This window comes from Mytilus edulis, chromosome 6, assembly GCF_963676685.1.
Source record: "Mytilus edulis chromosome 6, xbMytEdul2.2, whole genome shotgun sequence".
Classification (NCBI taxonomy): domain Eukaryota; kingdom Metazoa; phylum Mollusca; class Bivalvia; order Mytilida; family Mytilidae; genus Mytilus; species Mytilus edulis.
Genome location: NC_092349.1, coordinates 2,154,104 through 2,176,903, shown reverse-complemented (window position 1 = coordinate 2,176,903; position 22,800 = coordinate 2,154,104). Strand labels below are relative to the sequence as shown.

Genomic DNA, 22,800 nt, shown 5'->3' with positions numbered 1-22,800 from the left:
TCATAGATGTATATACATGTATGCGTTTAATTGAATGCTACTTAAAAAAAGAGGCGAAAGATGTCAAGGAGAAATTTAAAGCTGTAACTTCGAAAGAAACTGACAACGTCATATGGATAACAACAAAAGACGAGAACAAGTTAAATAAGGCAACAGTAGTATACCGCTGTTCAAAACTCATAAATCCATGGACAAAAAACAAAATCGGGATAACAAACTAAAACCGACGGCAACGCATTAAATATAAGAGGAAAACAACGACATAACACTAAAATGTAACACACATAGACAAAATCCCACGAGAATAATATATATAACATCAAAACCAAATACATGAATTTGGGATAGACAAGTACCGTGACACGTCTTATCGCAATGTGAATTTACACTCAAAAATAAGAGAAAACAAACGACACAACGTTATAATGTAATACACACAGAAACGAACTATAAAATAACAAAGACCATATTCCTGACTTGGTACAGGGCATTTTTAAAGGAAAAAATGGTGGGTTGAACCTGGTTTTGTGGCATGCCAAACCTCGCACTTTTATGGCCATGTGAAATACAACATCAAAATGACAACACAGGACTACAATATAAATAAATTGGAGAACACAATTGACAAAGAATCACACGAACAACAGCCAACAAAAGGCAACAAGTTCAAAATTTTAATACGCCAGAAGTGTATTTTGTCCACACAAGACCTATGTGTGACGCACAGATACAAAAGTTTGAAAGCCGAAACGAGTACAAAGTTGAACAGCATCGAGGACCAAAAGATCAAAAAGGTTGTGCCAAAAACGGCAAGGGTTTTCTGTTAAGTTACCAGAAAATCCCTATAATTTAGAGTAATTTATACTTTTGCAAACAGTAAATTTAATAAAATGAATATTCAAAAGATGTACATGATAAAGCTGAAGTATTAACTAATTACAGGAAACAATTAAACAAGACCACAAGGGTCGGGAGTGCAGACATACTTTATTTTAAAACTTTGGTCGACGTATTCAACAAGTAACTATTATTTGAACAATGATAGTGTGTGAAAAAAAAATTCTCAACAGGAGTTAATGGTCGAACCTTAATCTGGATACTGCAAGCAATCATTAAATGTTAAAATGATGTCATTAGCAAAAGTAATCATTATGAATATATATAATCTTGATATATAGTTACACATATATACGTTTTACAAGTTGTTCAGTGGATAATGTTTCATATATATTCAGGAAATGAACAAATAATAAATAAAATGTACCGGTTATGCAAAATAAATAGATTGAACGGGGGAAAATCGAGAGCTTAACTGCCATTGGCAAATCTACAGACTACTTTGGGGGAACTTGAAATAGGGACGTATCATGTTAATCAGAATCAATTTATTAATGAAATGCCCGCGACTTAATTCCTATAACTGAACAACTATCACAACGTGTTATACTGGTTAAGGTAGTTTTACTGATTAAATTATATTAGTTCATATTCGAAACCAAAACACTTATAGTTAAATACAAAAATGCTGATAATGCGGAGAATTCAAATCTAACCTAAATAGAGAATGTGCCCATGAAGCACTGATGATGACAACGCCTGCATATAACATTATACAGATCATATAACTCCACAATGGTACAATTAACGTAACCGAAATTTAAAGTTGGTTTGTGTTTTGTGGTAATAAGCATTGTGTATGAGTTTATTAACATTTAAACTGAATTTGAGACGTACGTATATGGCAGCGTGGGCATACAAATTACAATTCATCTCATGTTATGAAGGAATTGACTGCAAAACAAAGAAAAGAAACATTAATGGTAAACCCAACATCTGTATTACAGTCGCCTCCCTTGGTATTCTCCACAGTGTTTTCAAGACAGAAATCACACATACAGAACAATATCTTAAAACACTTAAATTAAATTAAAAATTAAAGGATGACGAAGAGGCAAAACTTTTATTTGATAAAATACCTCTTCTTGCTTTCCGTAGGCATATCAACTTGAAAGACACAGTAACATAAGCAACTCTGGGTAATCAACATGTTGCAGATTATGAAGTAGATTCTATACTTTGTTCGCTAAATTGATAAACAAGGTTAAGTAGATAAAGAGCATAGAAAAAATATTAGTCAAACAGATCATGAGGTGTCGAGCCCCTAATACAAATTACAGTATGTTTATAATAAGTGTCACTATGCAATGGCTTGGGTCCTGACGATGGACATGGCCATGGTTAATAAGTTAATTCTAATTGGTCTAAATAGATGTTCGAAAAACCTTATGATCTATATAGTTGGGGTGCTGGGATAGGCTTTGACAACGATTTATTGAAATATACACATAACCTACCAATTATTGTATACATGCTTATAATTACCTCATCGCAAAGATTGCTAGTTTTAGTAATTACTTTTAATCCTGAAAAGGGTATTGTGTTTAATAATTTGAAATACTAATAACTACATATTCTGCTGACCTGTCATTTCTGGTGTTATTTTGATTAATATATAGTTGTGTGTTAATAAATGTATAGTAAGTGTAATACTTACGAAAACACCTTTTTTCCGTGTAGATTTTTTTTTATATTTCCTCAGTAAATGATACATGTTTTCCTTTATACAAACTGGTTGAACAGTTCCTCAATAGGTTTTACCGTGCAGTTCCTCAAAATCGAAAACCATAAAGTTATTATTTACAAAATCTTTCTAAATTTAAAAAATCCATTATTTTTTGTTTTCAACAAACGAGGACTAATTCAGATATATTATATTTAAAGAAAGAAAGCTGTTAAAGTGATAACGAAAACTACGTGACTAATTTCACATGAGTGCGATTTAAACTATGATTTCGATTATTCTTTATATCAAGAACCATATAAGTCCTTATAGAAGATGAAATGATTTAGTTACACATGAACAAACTTAACCAAATATTACCCTGTAGCCTTTTATTATGACTTGTTTATAACATTGATACACATGTTTCATATATTGTTTTGGAACAGGTGATTGTCTGCGTTTAACATAATAGTAAGATAAAAACACTTTATTACATATATATTGGAAGATGTAGTAGGAGTTCCAATTGAAACAATATTGAAAGAAGACACGAACATCAAATTATGCGATATATTCTATTTTGTATCAAAATACTAGTTTCAAATTAATATTCATCGAAGAGTCCGTCAAGTTGATTCGTTTGATTCTGTCAAACATATTTAGTGTGAGCTTGGGTCTTAAACTGTGAAAACGTATGCAATTGTTGTAGCTTTATTATCTTTTAATGTATCTGTATTAATTTGTTTAATATCTTTTATAATTAAACAGAACTGTTTTTATAGTATTGTCTCATTAATTATAGTTAGTCCGATATTAGTATGTTATTAATTACTTTTATTGTTTTATCATTATTTGATCTAAAGATTGATATTTTTGTTGTTTTTCGGTTTTTTTTATTTTCTCTAACCCAAAGAGAAATGTGAAATATTATTCCTTTGTTTTACTGTTATACAAGATGGCAACCCCCGCAAGTGTGGGTCTTATTGAAATCTCCAAATATCACAACTTATATATACATTTATGACTTTCAATTGTTAGGTTCGAACTTTCCCAATGAAATTAAAAGCATTACAAAACGCATTTGAAGACTATATTATGTAAAAGGGTTTTTTCACACTGAAAATCAAGTTATTTATACAGTATGGATGGTTTTTTTTTCTTCAAATACATGAAATGATCTGAGATTTGAGATTAAATATTTATTATTTATCTAATTATATGATTTAAACTTTTCGCTTCATTGTTTATTTCTACATAACGTATTATCTTAATTTTAACAGTTATTTTGACATTTTCTTTATTCAGTACTCTTTATGATTGGGTCTTTTTTTTGTTTGCTGTTGATTTCTATCAGTCTACAAAACAAATCACAAATGAGCAGCTTCAATTAATCAATGAAATGCCCGCGACTTAATTCCTGCAACTGAACAACTATCACATCGTGATATACTGGTTAAGGTAGTTTTACTGATTAAATTATTTCAGTTCATATTCGACACCAAAACACTTATAGTCAAATAAAAAAAATGCAGACATTGCGGAGAATTCAAATAGATCGTCATAAATAGGGAATGTGCCCATGAAGCACGGATGATGACACCGCCTGCATACAACATTATAAAGCAACATGTAACTCCACAATGGTACATTAACGTTACCGAAATTTAAAGTCGGTTTGTGTTGTATGGTAATACGCATTGTGTATAAGTTTATTAACATTTAATTGAAGCAAACTAAACTAACAGAACAAAAACTGATTTTGAGACGTACGTTTGTGGCAGCGTTGGCATAAACATTACAATTCATCTCATGTCACAATATGCGTTATTTTCTGAGCGCTTTTTTAAAAGAGGATATCAAAAAAATGAAATTAAAACTGTTATGCAGGAAGTGACTGCAAAACAAAGAAACGAAACATTAATGGTAAACACAAAATCTGTATTACAGTCGCCTCCCTTGGTATTCTCCACAGTGTTTTCAAGTAAGAAATCACACATAAAGAACAATATCTTAAAACACTTGGATACATTAAAGGATGACGGAGAGCCAACACTTTTATCTGATAAAAGACCTCTTTTTGCTTTCCGTAGGCATAAAAACTTGAAAGACACAGTAACATCAGCAACTCTGGGTAATTAACATGTTGCAGATTATGAAGTAGATTCTATACTTTGTTCGTTAAATTGATAAACAAGGTTAAGTAGATAAAGAGTATAGAAAAAATATTAGTCAAACAGATCATGAGGTGTCGAGCCCCTAATACAAATAACAGTATTTCTATAATAAGTGTCACTATGCAATGGCTTTGGCACCTGACGATGGCCATGGCCATGGTCAATTAGTTAATTCTAATTGGTCTAAGTAGATGTTCAAAACACCTGATGATCTATAGAGTTTGGGTGCTGGGATAGCCACCGATTTATTGAAATATACACATAACCTACCAATTATATGAATGTAATTAAAGAAAAAATTGAAATTGTATACATGCTTACTTCATCGCAAAGATTGCTCGTTTTAGTAATTACTTTTAATCCGGAAAAGGGTATTGTGTTTAATAATTTGAATTACTAATAACTACAAATTCTGTTGACATGTCATTTCTGGTGTTATTTTGATTAATATATAGTTGCGTGTTTATTAATGTATAGTAAGTGTAATACTTACAAAAACACCTTTTTTCCGTGTAGAAAATTGGTATATTTCCTCAGTAAATGATACATTTTTTCCTTTATACAAACTGGTTGAACAGTTCCTCGATAGGTTTTACCGTGCAGTTCCTCAAAATCAAAAACCGTAAAGTTATTATTTACAAAAACCTTCTAAATTTAAAAATTCCATTATTTTGGTTTTCAACAAACGAGGACTATTTAAATATATCATATTTAAAGAAAGAAAGATGTTAAAGTGATAACGATAATTACCTGACTAATATCACACGAGTGCGATTTAAACTATGATTTCGATTATTCTTTATATTAAGAACTATATTAGTCCTTATAGAAGACGAAATGATTTAGTTACAAATGAACAAACTTAACCAAAATATTATCCTGCAGCCTTTTTTTATGATTTGTTTATAACATTGATACAAATGTTTCATATATTGTTTTTGGAACAGGTGATTGTCTGCGTTTAACATAATAGTAAGATAAAAACACTTTGTTACATACATATTGGAAGATGTAGTAGGAGTTCCAATTTAAACTAATATTGAAAGAAGACACGAACATCAAAGTATGCGATATATTCTATTTTGTATCCAAATACTAGATTCAAATTAATATTCATCGAAGAGTCCGTCAAGTTTATTCGTTTGATTCTGTCAAACATATTTAGTGTGAGCTTTGGTCTTAAACTGTGATAACGTATGCAATCGTTGTAGCTTTATTATCTTTTTATGTATCTGTATCAATTTATTTAATATCTTTTATAATTAAACAGAACTGTTTTTATAGTATTTTCTCATTAATTATAGTTTGTCCGATATTAGTATGTTATTAATTACTTCTATTGTTTTATCATCATTTGATCTAAAGATTGATATTTTTGTTGTTTTTCGGTTTTCTTTTTATTTTCTCTTACCCAACGAGAAATGTGAAAGATTATTCCTTTATTTTACTGTTATACTAGATGGCAACCCCCGCAAGTGTGGGTCTTATTGAAATCTCCAAATACTACAACTTATATATACATTTATGACTTTCAATTGTTAGGTTCGAACTTTACCAATGAAAGTAAAAGCATTACAAAACGCATTTGAAGATTATATTATGTGAAAGGTTTTTTTCATACTGTATGGATGGTTTTTTTTCCTTCAAATACATGAAATGATCTATAATCATGATAATAACAACAATAGTGTTTTAAAAAAACACCTTTCCTATGTAGTGCATGTCCCATTAGGCTAACAATTGTATTATAATGGGTGAGTGTAGTACATGAATCAGACAGCTGTATTTGTAATGTGTTCAGTAAAATTAATTTGAGATTAAATATTTATTATTTATCTAATTATATGATTTAAACTTTTCGCTTCATTGTTTATTTCTACATAACGTATTATCTTAATTTTAACAGTTATTTTGACATTTTCTTTATTCAGTACTCTTTATGATTGGGTCTTTTTTTTTGTTTGCTATTGATTTCTATCAGTCTACAAAACAAATCACAAATGAGCAGCTTATGATGACATCTTCTGTTCATGAAAATGCTGATCGCGTTTAGACTAATCATTCCAATCCATCATTAGGTATATTGTTTACGGCTACTCATGTAACGTTGACTGTCCCTTTGGTATCTTTCGTCCCTCTTTTAGTTATATAGCATGTATAGCTAGTAAAGGAGCAGAATTGTTGATAAGGTTTTAACATAATGAACTAAAACGGTGAATTGTACTTTGACCGATAAGGCTCTTTTTATTTACTCAATTAGTCTAAATAAAACCTTTTTTTTTTGTTTATAATACAAATGTCCTACCGAACAATGTTGATATTGCAAGACTTACCAACAAATCTATACAATTCACCAGATATATCTATAGCTTTGGGTTACATTGGTCTCATTGATTTTATATTTATGATTTATAATTTTTAAACAGTCTCCGTGTATTAACAAATTGACCATTGTTATCCGTAAAGTCCGTTAATTTGTTGCATTACAAAAGAGTGGCGGGTTTTGAATGAATATGATACGCTTCTCCTAGCAAAAACATGCTGATAGTTCCTTGGTGATAATGTAATAAATACAGATTTCTATTAATCAGATGACAACTATTTTACTGCCGCTTCTGGTTTTCCACATTAGATGTTTCAGTATCGTTCTTCGTCATCATTGTTTGTCTTTTTTGTCGTATTTTAGGTGTTTAAAACTCTTGAAAACAAAATAGACAGTAAATTAATATTCTATTTAAACGATATGTTAAAAATGGGTAAGTGGTCATAACAAATCATAGATATCGTATATAACATATAAGCACATGTGTCTTGAATGTTGAGGGGTTTATATATCATTGACATAAGTAACACTTTAGAAGAGCAGTGTAAATTACAAAACGATACATCAGGATGGATGTTTTCCACGATAAGGGTCAAACTGAATTTTGTTCCTGTTTGCCGTTTTAACCAAACGAGTAAAAGTTGGTTGACAATTATGAAACTACCGTTATGTTCCTAATGTCGTAATTACAATCTCCTTCCTTTTTTTTACAAATGTGACCTTCCGAATTAGAAAGTAAAATAACAAAAATACTGAACTATCAAGGAAAATTCAAAAAGTCCCCAATCAAATGGAAAAATCAAAAGTTCAAACATATCAAACGAATGGATAACAACTGTCATATCCCTGACTTGGTACAGGCATTTTCTTATGTAAACCTGGTTTTATAGCTAACTAAACCTCTCGATTGTATGACAGTCGCATCAAATTTCCTTATATTGTCACCGATGCGTGACCAAAATAAACAGACACAATTGATAAACATGTCAAAAATAGGGGTACAGCAGTCAACATTGTGTTATCATCTTAATCACTATAAAAACAACAAATGTATCGAAGAAGCACAAAAAGGCATACATCAAAATTAACATCCTCATTATGCTTATATTATACGATTTTATTTATCTGCGTAAAATGTACCCTTAAAGGATGGAAGGTTTTAAGTACTGGTGTAAAATTGTGCGTTTGAAATTCGCACAGGTAGACATAGAATAATTTTGTCGTTCAAAGTATGGCGGGATACATAAATACAGTCATGTAAAATAGATATAACAAAAACAGACTTAACAGTAAAAGTAATAATAATAAATAAAATAATAGTGTGGTTAGACTATTTTCCCGGAATTTTAATACCTTTAGCAAAACGACGGGTGCCACATTAAGAGCACGATCTCTTTTCCTTTCCGAAGCACCTGCTATCCCCCTTAGTTTTGTTTGGGGTTTGTGTTTCTTTGTCTTTAGTTTTTCGTGTGTTTTGAGTACTATTTTTTGTCTATTTGTCCTTTTTTTGCCATGACGTTGTCAGTTTATTTTCAATCTATGAGTTTGACCGTCCCTTTAATATCTATCCCCACTATTTTCAAGAACAGGTTTATTTAGATCTGTAAAACATGTGCGTATAACTTAATCGAGTTAAACATTTCCTCTCTATTCACATAATACATATGATAGTTGACGTGTCATACGTTTTGTTTAATTAGCAGTTTAAGATTTGATAGAAATACAACAAGTAAAAATTACGGCTATGGAATTTATCAGCTTATTTATACTGCCACTTAAATAAACTGAATTTACTGCAAAACTAGTGGCACGTTCTGTACACAAGGTACCTGATGTATTGTTCAATTGTATCCACGGTTGTAATTATTCTGCACTGTCAAACGGACAATCTCTACCAATTTGTAAAAAAACAATAGTTCGAATAGGATATGTGACCATGCGTTACCCATATTTATTTGACACATGTAGGCAGTTGAAGATCAGGATCTTTGGTTGCTTGTTTGTTGGTTGCTCTACGCCGCATGAGCGCAATTTTCCTTGAACGCCACTTCAAAAATACTCTTCCAAGTTAGAGCTGTTACGATTTTTCTTGACGACATCTTTTTTTTTACAAAATATTCGGTTAAAAATGAATTCAAGAACCAAATACCAAAGACGAATGAAATACAAACAAATTTAATAAGTTAGATTTTTACATTCAACTGATTATTCCGTCGTCTCGTTTGAGTTTCATATGCTTAATATCTGATAAAGAAATTGTTACATGGCATCTTCCAATTGCTTAAGTCTTTGTCCGATATGCAAGTTTTAAATAGACCAGATACCTATGAGGGTAAATACTGTATATCAAATTAAAAAAAAAAACTTTTTTTAATTGGCCACGTTGGTGGCTTTCGTGGCCAATAATAACAAATAACAATAAAATTAAGTTATCTGTTGATATTATTTTATTGTTATTGAAAAATATTGTATTCAGTAAATAATGAGATACATGTATGATTGTAGATAAAATAAAAGTGGTAAAAGTTTAATGAAAATGTTACATGTCCCCCAATAAATGGCAATATATATGCCAGTATACCAATAAGATATTTATAGTTTTTTTCTAGTTAACATGTTAAATTTGCTGCTGACTTTCGACCCCTTGATTTGGTTGCTGTCCTAATTTTGGCTGCAGGTACGCTGGTTGCTGATTTAAGTTTACATTTGCCAGTCCATTATGATGCTGAATTTGCTGTCCCTGCATCAATGGCGACAACACTTGACTAGGAGACTGCTGGGTCACTATTTGTACATGTGTGTTCGGCATTGAATTTTGCGGTGGGTACCCTTGTGGCATTAATATTCCGTATTGATTAACAGGTTGTGCTTGTAACTGTGTCACTGTGTGCACTACTCGTTCTTGTACTGGGTTAAATATGACAACATTTTGCTGTAAAAAACACATTTTGTTTTGAAAACGTCTGAATACAGTTTCAAACTTGCAATATCATTATGACAAATATTACATATTTGCCTATTAAATTTGGAAACGCAAATGCAATTTTTCTTCTATTTGAAGATATGATATAGGATTGCAATTTTCCTGCATCACTCTTTTTCATTAACACATTTGAAGTTTTATTGACAAATAGCAAGAGTGTAAGTTTGGATCCGTTTATTTCAAACACGGGTTAGTCTGACTGATAAATGGCGAAAACCTATGTTTCGATTTTGATTGAAACTAATCATCATTTTTTTGTTTGGTGAAATATTTAATATATCAACATGACTTTACTTGTAATATTCGCATAATTCCGCAGGAAAGCTACAGCTTTGAAAATGAATATTTTATATTTTGTGGTTAATTATACTTAGGCAATTTCACTATCAGGGAATCTACCTCCATATGATTTATTCTTCATATTTGGCACTTTGGCTAAAACATAAACTTATGATGTTCACCGACAAAATTACAACCGAACAGACAAAACATGTAGACCTACTATTCCTTTCCTGTCGTATTTAGTAATCGAAATTAATCAAATTAGGAACTATATTGCTGAACAATCTTTTGTGTTCTTATTTTTACATTCAAGACAAATAGCAATGTCTCAGTTTAAGATATAATCTCTACAATGCAAGAAAGAATATTCATATTTCACCGGATACAAAATTTAAATAACTAATGTGCATATACATATACAAAGAAACGGTTATATTGGTTAGGTTTGTGTAGTCTCTCTTTTGTCAAATTGACATATACAAATGATATATTGGCATTGGATAAGTACGAATAAAAGAGATGTTGTTGATATTTAGATTAAATCATTATCAAAAAATAAAATAAAATAAAAAAGAAAGTGTTGCTAATGTAAAACCTACGTCAGAATAAAATTAAGTCATGATGCAAAGGACAGTTAATACATCGGGCAACATTATTTTTACTACAAACCCTAGATACAATAAACTTTACTAACTTGATTGCCTGGTAACATTTGTGAACAGCAACAACAGTATGTGGCTGACGTAATGGCTACTATCATTTCTATAACGGCGCATGCGTCAATAATTGCTGAAACTGTTATTATATCTCCATTGTTTTCTAACTAAAAGATCAAATATACACTTTAACGTTCTCAACAGCAACTGTTAACAATTCACAAAGAAGGTACATATGTATGATTTATACAGTGGTGTTACTCTGCAAATACACCCACTCGTTCTTAAAGGTATCGGAGAATAGGAAGATTATGTCTTAACGATCCAAACATAAAAAAACAACGTCATAACAGCATATGTAGCAGCTAGTGACGATACATAAATATATTCTGTTTGAACACTGGTGAAATGTGTGACGGACTATGTTAAGTCCATTCAATTTGTCAAACAAAATATGCAAAGCTGGTGTCTGACACATATGCCTGATCATTCATTACTTGCATAGCCATCTACAATGTCATTATATTGAGTGGTTTAAATAAATTTGATAACTAAATAGACGAACATTGTAAATACAATATTCCCTACTTAAGATGTGGGTTTAGTATACAAATACAACAAGGAATGCCGTACATTTTTAAATTTCAATCAAAACTTAAGCTCCATATTAATATGCTCTAAATGTTATTTTAGAAGCAATGTATCTTATTGATATTGAATTAGTTAATTTGTATTTACAGTTTTTGTTCCTCAATACTCTTCAACATCGTTTTTTCTTTGTCTTTATGATTTACGGATTTGAGTGTCATTGGTAATTTATTTTGTAAGCAGTTCGCATCATGTCTACAGATTCCTAATTTTGGTACATGTATCAATGATGCGTTTTTGTTCTTTGAAAGCTATTTCTTACAAAGATTAGAAAAGTAATGCATCGGTGAATCTAGGTTGATCATTGTCATTTTGCTTAGTTTTTACTGTTGCCTTTACTAAAGTCGGATTCGGACATCTATTAATGAGTTTTATTGGTGTGTTGCTGTGTGTTTGTTTATTCAACTTTTGCTACAGGTGACGTTGGAGGGTTAAGATTTCACAAAACATGTTAAACCCCACCGAAATTGTTCAAGGAACCTCTGTCAATTTTTTGTCATTTGTTTTTAAATTTCGGTTCATTTATATTGTTTTGGAGTTTAGTGGAACTTCCATTTTCATGAACTAGTATACATTTTAGTTTTTGGGCCAACTGAATCCCGTTTCAAGGGTCAGTATTTTCGCTTTATGTTAAAGACACATTGGTTGCCTTTCGCTGTTTTTTTTTTTTTTTTTTTTTTTTTTTGTTCTCTGGTCGGGTTTTCTCTTTGACGCATTTCGCGTTTACATTCTCATTTGTATTTATTAGAAATATGAGATTGGTCCTATCATGACAAGGACATGCAATCTGTATCACTCATATTTGTCACGTGATCTTGATATTTTAAACAATTGGGAACATAGTTTTGTGTATGCTACATCACAGAAATCGGATAACGAAAACATATTTGGAATGATAATTTTTTTCCCAATATACTGACGAATTTGTTGCACATGTAAACACTAAAATAGTTCTAAGACGATTTGGCGTGAGTGCCAATGAGATAAATCTCCGTCCAAGTCACAATTTGTAAAAGTAAACCACTATAGATCAAAGTACAGTCTTAAACACGGAGCCTTGGCTCACACAAAACTGCAAAAGAGGGACGAAAGGTACCAAAGGGACAGTCAAACTCATAAATCGAGAAAAAAAAAGTATAGTACACATGACAAAACATATGCAAGCTATGCATAATTGCTAATTTACTTTTGAAATAGCGTATATCTCGGTTATAGAATTTTATCCAAGTTTCAATAACAACATTGAGTTTAAGCGCTTATATAATTGGTCCAACTGGTTTTAAGTTCAAGAGGTAAGTTTATACAAATGTGGAGCAGGATCAACTTACCCTTCTGGAGCACCTGAGATCATCCCCAGTTTTTTGTGGAGTTCGTGTTGTTTATTCTTTAGTTTTCTATGTTGTGTTATGTGTACTTTTATTTGTCTGTTTGTCTTTTTCATATTTAGTCATGGTGTTGTCATTTATTTTCGATTTATGAGTTTGACTGTCCCTCTGGTATCTTCGTCCCTCTTTTATAGAAGGAAATTTATTTCTTTTTCACTCGGATAAGTGATACGTTTATGTCCGTTATAAGGTAAGTGTTCATATGCAAAACAATTGTCACTGATTTTTTTTATCAATATTAAATAACTTACAGTGATGATGAATATACTAAGAATTCCGATACTCAACATCGCTGGAGAGAATACTACTGCAGATATAATATTGAACACCAAAAACGTTATTTTCTATGAAAAATAAACATAGATATTTTTAATATATATATTGACGTCATTAAAACTTAGAAAGAGAATATCATAAAATATTTGAATTGGTTAATAGCAACTGATAATTGATGTTTTTTTTTCCTTTCTGACAAAGCTGTTTGTTTTTTTTTTTTTTTTGTGATTAAGATCATTATAATACAATTTTGACGGCTGTATTCCAAATTTTTCAAATTTTGCCTGTTTTTGTCACACATATTTGTCCATTTAATGGAATTTTATGCGACTGTCAAACAAGTGAGAGTTAAAACTAGCTACACAACCAGGTTTAATACAGAATTTTCTACATAAAGAGACGCCAGTAACAAACCAGGAATATGATCACATTTGACTTAGCTTATACAGTGACTTTTCGTTTTGAAATTTACTTACAGATCAGTATTTTTGTTATTATACTTTTCCAGGTCATCGATACGGTTTACTGATAATTGCGTTATAATTGGTTTTAAAAAATAATCATAGTTAGGTACACGTTTTCAAAATTCATCAGGGATAAAATATTATAGAAATAGAATTCAATATAATCAAAAATTACAAGAGTGACGTATTCTGACTTTTAAACATACACGTACCAAACATTTCCATCTTTGTTTTCGGGAATCTGTCATGCAAAGTGGAATCATTCCTGTTAACAAATACTGAAATACAATAAACCAATATAATTATATATACCAAACATTCCCATTTGGGTTTTCGAGTATCTGTCATACAATGTGGAATCAATCCTGTTAACAGGTACTGAAATAAAAAAAAAAGTGGACATGTTATTATTTTGTACAGCTTATTACTTGGTTTCCTAGTATCTGTTATACAAAGTGGGATAATTCCTGTAAACAAATCCTGAAATTAAAATATGCATTAATACGTGTACTTACTAGGTAAAATTGTAAAAAATGACATAACGAAACAATCGTCTGTTTTTTTGTTATTGCTTTGAATTTTTATTTGTCTTGTTTAATTGTAAAAACTAAAAAAACTGCAACTTACCAAGTTCAAACAAACAGAGTAGCATAGTCTATTTATGACATGTACCTGCTAGTGTTTGTTTTTTGTAGATATTATTTTTCTGTTTAGTTTCTCGTATGAAGAACATTATAATCACAGGAACACATCTTTGGTGTTAAATATTTTCCTTCTTCATTATACTTTAGAGAAATAGCAACAACAAAAAAATGATTGCTGAATTTTAGAATAATTAATTAAAATAATTCAATGGAGACGAATAATCAAAACAGTCGTTGAACTTGTTCTTATATCTTGACTATAGCTTGCTGGTCATGTTTGCTGTGAACTGTTATGTAACCATCATATATTCCAAGATTTTTGCACAAACACACACAGAGTTACGTGTGAGCAATTAGTACCCTGTATGAGATAATTGCATTTTTTTTACTAGACCTACATGACACATAGACTCAACTCGTCGTAAATTGTGTTTACTAGGGTAACATGTAGCGAATTTATATAATTCTTAATATACTTACCCACAGAGAAAGGCATAAACAGGTCACGTATAAAATCATGATCGTTCTGTGACCTATGCATTTCCGGTTTGGACTATAATCAGGATCATATGAATAGTTGTAATCATCGTCGCACGAATTATCATAACAACATGCATCCTTTCTGTTCATATTTGCGATTAGGCCAACGGTACACGCAATCATACAGGCAACACCAATACCAATATGTATTCCAGCAAACAACTTGAGCTTTTCAACGCCCAGCGATCGATTAATATTGGGTGGATCTGGTTCAGTTGTTGTAAGATCAATATGCTCATTATGAATCATGTTTACTCTACATAAAAGATAAAAAAAAAAAAAAACTCCTTATCATATCAATTTTTACAATACAGTTATGAAAATTATAACAGTTGTTATAAACAAGAAGATGTGGTATAATCGCAAATGAGACAATTCTCCATAAGAGACCAAAATGACACAGAAATTAATAACAATAGGTACCGTACTGCCTTCAACATTTAATTCATATACAAGCAAACCTACTAGCAAAATGTCTCCCTTGTCAATTGCAGTACTTTCACTTTCATTTCCGCACCTGTAAAATGTCAAGCTCCAAAAGACGGTTATGCAGTAGTTGTAGTTTTTGTCTAAACAAGTATCTTTTCCTTTGTTGTTTTATAACTAATCAGGTCATTTTTATCAAATCTGAATCATGTCCATTGTGTCAAGTCTGTAATTTTGTTAACTGGTTTTATATTCTCTCTTGTGTAATGTTGTTTCATAAAAAACCATGTCACATCTCCTATATAGTATATACATAAAATACAAATCATAATATTGTGTTCGCAAAATAACTCTATAGCAGGATTACATATCAAACTATTATATAGAAACTTAACGAATTCAACCATGCCAATAGAAATACCTATAAGTTTAATTATTATTAGATTTTTTTCACAATATCAAGAGGCTAATAGTTCAGGCAAATTCAGGGCATATTATCAAATGCAATATATATTAGTTCTGATTATTAAACGGAATTAATGGAGAAGCATATCTGACATTTTCAGTTCTACTGTCTATCTAAGGTCACACTAGGAAATTAAATAGATCAGTATCTATATCTTAGAAAATAAAAGAGCCTTTTAAAGTTAATAGAACAAGCCTTGTAGCAATACTTAAGCTTTTAAACGCATGTACGCAACGGCGCAGGCGTCCACATTATAATGTATATTATGTCATTATCGGTGCACTGGCTTTATAAGCATGATCTTGCTGTGTGACACTGTTAAACTTAAATAATTATATATTACATGTATATATCATGTATATGCTTATCAGAATGCAAAACTGCTAGTCTTGAAAAATGTCATTAAATACTTTTAATCCAGAAAAAAAACAAATATTTGTGTTTTATAGCCTAAAATACGTATATCTTTTACTAACATGTAATTCAAATGTTATTTTTTTCAATGCATTGTTGTGTGTGTTTATTAATAGATAATTGAGAAATACTCCTCAAATATACATTTCTTTTTCCTTGTACTAAATGTCAATTATTTATTATGTTTTTCCATTATTCAAACTGGATTAACTTTTCCTCATTAGATTTTACAGTGCAGTTCCTCAAAATCTGAAACTATATTGTTGATATTGACAAAACAAGCAAAAATTAAATATTCCATAATGTCTTTAACAAACAAGGAACTACTTTAATTTAAACGTGTTTCACCTGAAGTTAAAAGAATAACTATTCAAACATGCGTAGTTTTTACATCATGTGAGTGCGATTAAAAGTTATAATAAACGAGTGACCGAAAAATATAATGCTATTCCAATTCTTGAACCAATGATTAAATTTCTTAAAATCGTCAATTTGTTTTTCAATCGGTCAGTTTTGTTGTGAAAATATAGCAGGTATTTAAAGTTCGTGTTGTGAAGCAGAAGTTTAACGATTGTCACCTGTTTGTCACAAATGAACAAAAAATAAAATTGAGAATGGAAATGGGGAATGTGTCAAAGAGACAACAACCCGACCAAATAAAAAACAACAGCAGAGGGTCACCAACAGGTCTTCAATGTAGCGAGAAATTCCCGCACCCGGAGGCGTCCTTCAGCTGGCCCCTAAACAAATATATACTAGTCCAGTGATAATGAAAAAGTATGCATATTGAGCACGTCTATAACATGTAAAATTAGATAATAGTTTATGTTAAGGACTTCCATGCGTATTGCCGGATTTTTACGAGATGGGTCAAACTGAGGTCACTTTGCATACGGAAAACATGTCGGGGAATTGCTTCCTGGAAAGGAAGCAACTAAAATAGATTAAACTTCTTCTAAATATGAACAAATGAAAGAATTTTCTTCAGAAAAAAGTATATGTACATAAGTTTTATAATGAGTTATAAAAAAATATGCATTATTTTTTTTTTAATTTGAGGTTTCTTATGACTTTAAACTATGATAAGGATTATTCTTTTGAACAATGAACGATTTTACAGAAGCTGCCTTTACAGTGGATGATAATACGGTTAACATATTGCAGTGGAGACTGTAAAAGTAAAGGATATTACAGTGGAGACTGTTAAAGTAAAGGATATTACAGTGGAGACTATTACATAAGAGTATATCATTGTGAGGTATACAGCAGTGACCGGTATTTGAGTGGACGATTTTACAGCGAATTATATTACAGTGTATACTTTTACATAATAGGGTGTTGCAGTATTGGATATAACAGTTGATTACTTTACGGTAGATAAAATCAAGATAGAGACACAGTGAAGGTATTTACAACAGATTATTTCCGTGGGTATATCTCAGGATATACCAATGAGATATATTACAGTAGCGACCATTACATTAAATGATATTTTTAGAGACTATTACAGTGAATGATTTTAAAAGATATTTTACAATGAAGGATACTTCTCTGAAAGATGTAACATAGGTACATATTGCACTTGAGGCTACTTCAGCAAAATTATTACATCGGACGATATCACAAGTGAGACTATTACAGCAGGCCCTATATTAGTGAATGATATTACAGTGGAGACAATAGTTATCAAAGGTTCCAGGATTATAATTTTGTACGCCAGACGCGCGTTTCGTCTACATAAGACTCATCAGTGACGTTCATATCAAAATATTTGTAAAGCCAAACAAGTACAAAGTTGAAGAGCATTGAGGATTCAAAATTTCAAAACGTTGTGCCAAATGTGGTAAGGCAATTACAGTAAATGTGTTAGGAAAGACTTTAAAATCAGTTTGATTGCCTATTTCAATACCAATTTTATTCGATTTCAAAATACCTTTCTCAATGAGTTAAAACGTCTCTCACTTCTTCCCAAACAATAAAAGTACTCTGTATTACAATGCTATATAAGATAACATTCTTTTTAATGGAATTGTATGCGTCTGTCATACAAGTAAGAGGTTTAGTTACCTATAAAACCAGGTTCAATCCACCATTTTCTACATAAGAACATACCTTTACCAAGTCAGGAATATGACAGTTGTTATCCATTCGTTTGATATGTTTGAACGTTTGAATTTGCCATTTGATTTCGGACTTTCCTTTTTGAATTTTCCTCGGAGTTCAGTATTTTTGTGTTTTTACTTTTTGTCGGTTGAATTACAACTCTGAAGTGGCAGCAGCCGTTTTTGTTTTATAAATTCATATAATGACATGTTCAACATTTATAGAAATGATCTGATTGTGTACCGACTTATAAAAATTATAGAATGATATTTGAATTTCTTTCAAGTTATTGGTCTAAGAAAAGACTAAATATACTGAAAACCATGATTTTATTGTTCATAAGTACCTTGGAAACAACCCATTTAACCTTTAAAATCATTGTTTAAAGCTCATTGATTGTCCGGCCGTCAAAGCGGTACCACATGACAATGGAACATGATCATATTATGACGGAATATTTAACACCTTCGGTCAGGTTAATATCAAATCCTCCAAAAACATAAATATCATTCAACGAATTTCATATTGCCGTCTGCGTTAACCTTTTTTTGCGTTGCAATTAGTTATCAAAATTACCAGGATTATAATTAAGTACGCCAGACGCGCGTTTCGTCTACATAAGACTCATCAGTGACGCTCATATCAAAAAAGTTATAAACCCAAGCAAGTACAAAGTTGAAAAGCATTGAGGATCCAAAATTCCAAAAAATTTAGGTGAACAATTCTACTCATAAAGATCCATTATTTTTGATAATATTTGCATTTGAGTAGTAACATTAATCAAACAGTTTTTGAATCATAATTCGAGATCAAACTTCATGATTTCTTTATTTTATTGAACTGTTAATACCCGGTGATTTCGCCAATCCATAGATTACATTTCTGTTCTGTCATGAAAATACGGACATTTTCTGTTTAAATTTGGGAAATGCTCTAAATCAAATGATCTGGTTTCCGAATGCTGTGTTTCGATTCGTTGCCTGTACTTTGCTCTAATGTAGCTCTGTTTTGGTTTGATCAGTTGTTTAATAATTGCATGAATTGTATGTTTTTGATTTTTCTAATTTGTTAGCTATTACTGAGTGGACATAATTGTCCAAATGCAAATCAAATGCAGTAATATTGGTTAATTTACAGGAATAAATACAAAAGGGGAGTCAAATTAATCTGACAACTGTTAAAAGCATTAACTAAACTGATGTGAAGTCTTGTATTTTTGTTATTTCTTTTTAAACTTTGTATTTGAGGATACATGTAACACTCCAATAAAATTCTTTTATCTAACGTTAGACAGGAATAAAAAGTTTTTGAAATGATTAATCTAGTTTAAACTATAATTAAAAAAACATTTTGTTATTCAAATGTAAGCGGTATTAATTAATTAGCAATGATGGTCCAAATGTTACTGCGACAAGACTATATTGCTGGTTTAAGATCTAACAACGCACTCTTTAAAGTGTCTTTCAAATATATTTATCAGATGCGGTACTTACATGTTCAAATAATCTAATTTAATCGAAGTCTAGTTGATGCGCTGTGATCAAGAATAAGGTAACTATTATATACGCTTCATTCTCCTCACAAACGCATTATGAGAGTTTCTAAATTAGTATGTTATATATGCAGATTTTGTTTATAAGAACGTATTTTATTTCCGAGTCGGGTTTTACAGTGCAGTTCCTCGTTGATTATATTGTTTACGCTTTGTTTTGCTTTAAAACATGACTTTATATTTTTTGTAAAACATGAGAATATTTAAAAGATATATTTAAAATGCATTTAAAGTGGTAACAATTCATCCGTGACCAGTTTTACGACAGTCAAATACATTGAAAACGTAATTTCTTTGGGTTTAGCAAATTACTTTTTGTAGTAAGTTAGCAATTGTAAAACATAGATTTTTTTTACAAAATAAATAAATAACATTGTTACGGCCAGAAATCGCCTTTAAATTGTAGCCAACAAAAGACACAAATCAATAGTAAAATTTAACAATATTTAATATACAAAAGTTTACAAAAGGTATTACACAAATATTACTGTTAACTTAACTGTCAAAATATGAGTCCAATCTGTTATCTTTATCTGTATCCGGAAATCTTTCGGAATCCAATTTGAATATTACGTTCACTACTAATGTCACAATCCAGTATGATGTTGTTTGTAGAATAAAAGTGTCAATCCAAATGCTGTGAATACTAATGTCTATCAATGTCTATGTCCAAGTTTAATTCTGAGAGTTTAACTTTAGTGTCTGTATATATAGTGTTGTCAATGGAAAATTCTAGAACACTCTATAATGGAACATTGTGGAAAATCCTGGAAAGTTACAACGGAAGTTTCTGGAATAACGTAGAAGTTTAAATTACGCATCTTTTATAAGGATCATTCTAGAAAGTTCCAATCATTCTGTGATTGTTCCAGTGATTCCTAAACTGCACAATTATAAGATTATTTGGTAAACAACTATCAGGCCATACAACACAAATTAGGCCAACATAAATAAACATAATAATTACAATATCATAACACCTCCCCCCTTAAAAGAAGTTTTAGTGTAACAAAAACTTATCATGAATAATATGAACAAAAATACATAATATATACAAAGTGATTTAATAAGCTCTAGATAAAGCATCAGCTATTACATTATCTTTACCCTTAATATGTTTTACAATTACATCATATTCCTGTAACAATAAACTCCACCTAGTCAACCTCTGATTCTTGTTTCTCATTTTATGCATGAAGGTGAGAGGATTATGATCAGTATAAACAAGAATAGGATATACAGTGGGATTCAAATATACATCAAAATGTTGAAGTGCTGACAACATTGCAAAACACTCTTTTTCAATAGTTGAATAATTTTTCTGATGTTTATCTAATTTCTTAGAAAAATATGATATAGGTTTTTCAACATTATCATCTGTCTCTTGATATAAAACAGCTCCTATTCCTACATCGCTTGCATCAACAGCAAGTTTAAATTGTTTTTCAAAGTCTGGAGTAATCAGAACTGGACTATTAATTAAAAGTGATTTGCTATTTTCAAAAGCTTTTTGACAATTTTCACTCCAGATAAATTTAGAATCTTTTCGTAAAAGATGAGTCAATGGTTGAACAACAGTAGCAAAATTTGAACAGAATTTCCTGTAAAATCCTATCATGCCTAAATATCTCATAAGTTGTTTTCTATTTGTAGGAGGTGGAAATTTGGAAATAGCTTCCACTTTAGCCATAATAGGTTTTACTTGACCTTGGCCAACTGTATGCCCTAAATAATCAACAGTGGCCTGACAAAATTCACTTTTACCAAGATTAACAGTCAAATTTGAATGTGACAATCTATCAAAAGTATCATACAAATGTGTTAAATGCTGTTCCCAGCTATCACTACATACAATAAGATCATCAATATAAGCATAACAACAGTCTAAATCTTTTATAACATTATTGATCATTCTTTGAAATGTAGCTGGAGCACTTTTCATGCCAAATGGCATTACAGTATATTGAAATAAGCCATCTGGTGTAACAAAAGCTGATATTTCACGAGCTCTCTGTGTCAATGGAACTTGCCAATAACCTTTCAATAAATCAAATTTGCTCACAAATTTTGCTTGACCAATATTGTCAATACAATCGTCTATCCTTGGAATCGGATAGGAATCAGATTTTGAGACTGAATTTACTTTTCTGAAATCAGTCACGAAACGAAAAGTTTTATCTGGTTTTGGCACAAGGAGACAAGGAGAGCTCCATTCACTGTGACTCGGTTCAACAATATCATTGTCAAGCATATATTTAATTTCTTTTCTCATAACTTCAAGTTTGAGTGGATTGAGCCGATAAGGATGTTGCTTAATTGGAGAAGCATCTCCTACATCAACATCATGACAAACAGCAGTGGTTTTGTTTGGCACATCTGGAAAAAGATTTTTAAAAGAAAATACCAAAGTTTTTATTTCTTCTCTACGATCAAAAGACAGATGTGCAAGTTTTGAATCTAAATTTGACAAAATTTCTGAATTTTTCAATCTAACTGTCTCTTCCATAGTTTTACAACTAAAAGTTGGTTCAATTACATCTGGTTTGTCATGATTGTTCTCAAATTTAACCATGCCTAAAGTGGCAACTGGTTTACTATCACATAGTACATTAGTACGCTCAAAATATGGTTTTAACATATTAATATGACACACTCTATTTTGTTTGCGCCGACCTGGAGTTTTTACAATATAATTCAAATCATTAATTTTACTCTCTATTGTATAAGGACCACAATATTTAGCCTGTAAAGGATGTCCAGGGACTGGCAGAAATACAAGTACCTTATCACCAGGCTCAAAAATTCTGTCCCTGGCATCTTTATCATACCATATTTTCATTTTGTTCTGTACATTTTTTAAGTTTTTCTGAGCAATTTGACAAGCAATAAACAATTTTTCTT

The 22,800-nt window shown here is 30.9% G+C and overlaps 1 protein-coding gene across 1 annotated transcript; it reads right to left on the bottom strand.

Moving 5' to 3' along the window:
* Nucleotides 1-9,535: 9,535 nt before the first annotated feature.
* On the bottom strand, nt 9,536-19,951 carry LOC139525941 (uncharacterized). Its single transcript, XM_071321142.1, has 6 exons — nt 19,841-19,951; nt 14,879-15,194; nt 13,967-14,032; nt 13,266-13,358; nt 11,020-11,148; nt 9,536-9,992 (listed from the first exon to the last, which is right to left on the bottom strand). Exons 2-6 carry the CDS (start codon nt 15,185-15,187, stop codon nt 9,678-9,680), a joined length of 912 nt encoding a protein of 303 aa, XP_071177243.1. The 5' UTR covers nt 15,188-15,194; nt 19,841-19,951; the 3' UTR covers nt 9,536-9,677.
* Between the last annotated feature and the right edge of the window lie 2,849 nt (nt 19,952-22,800).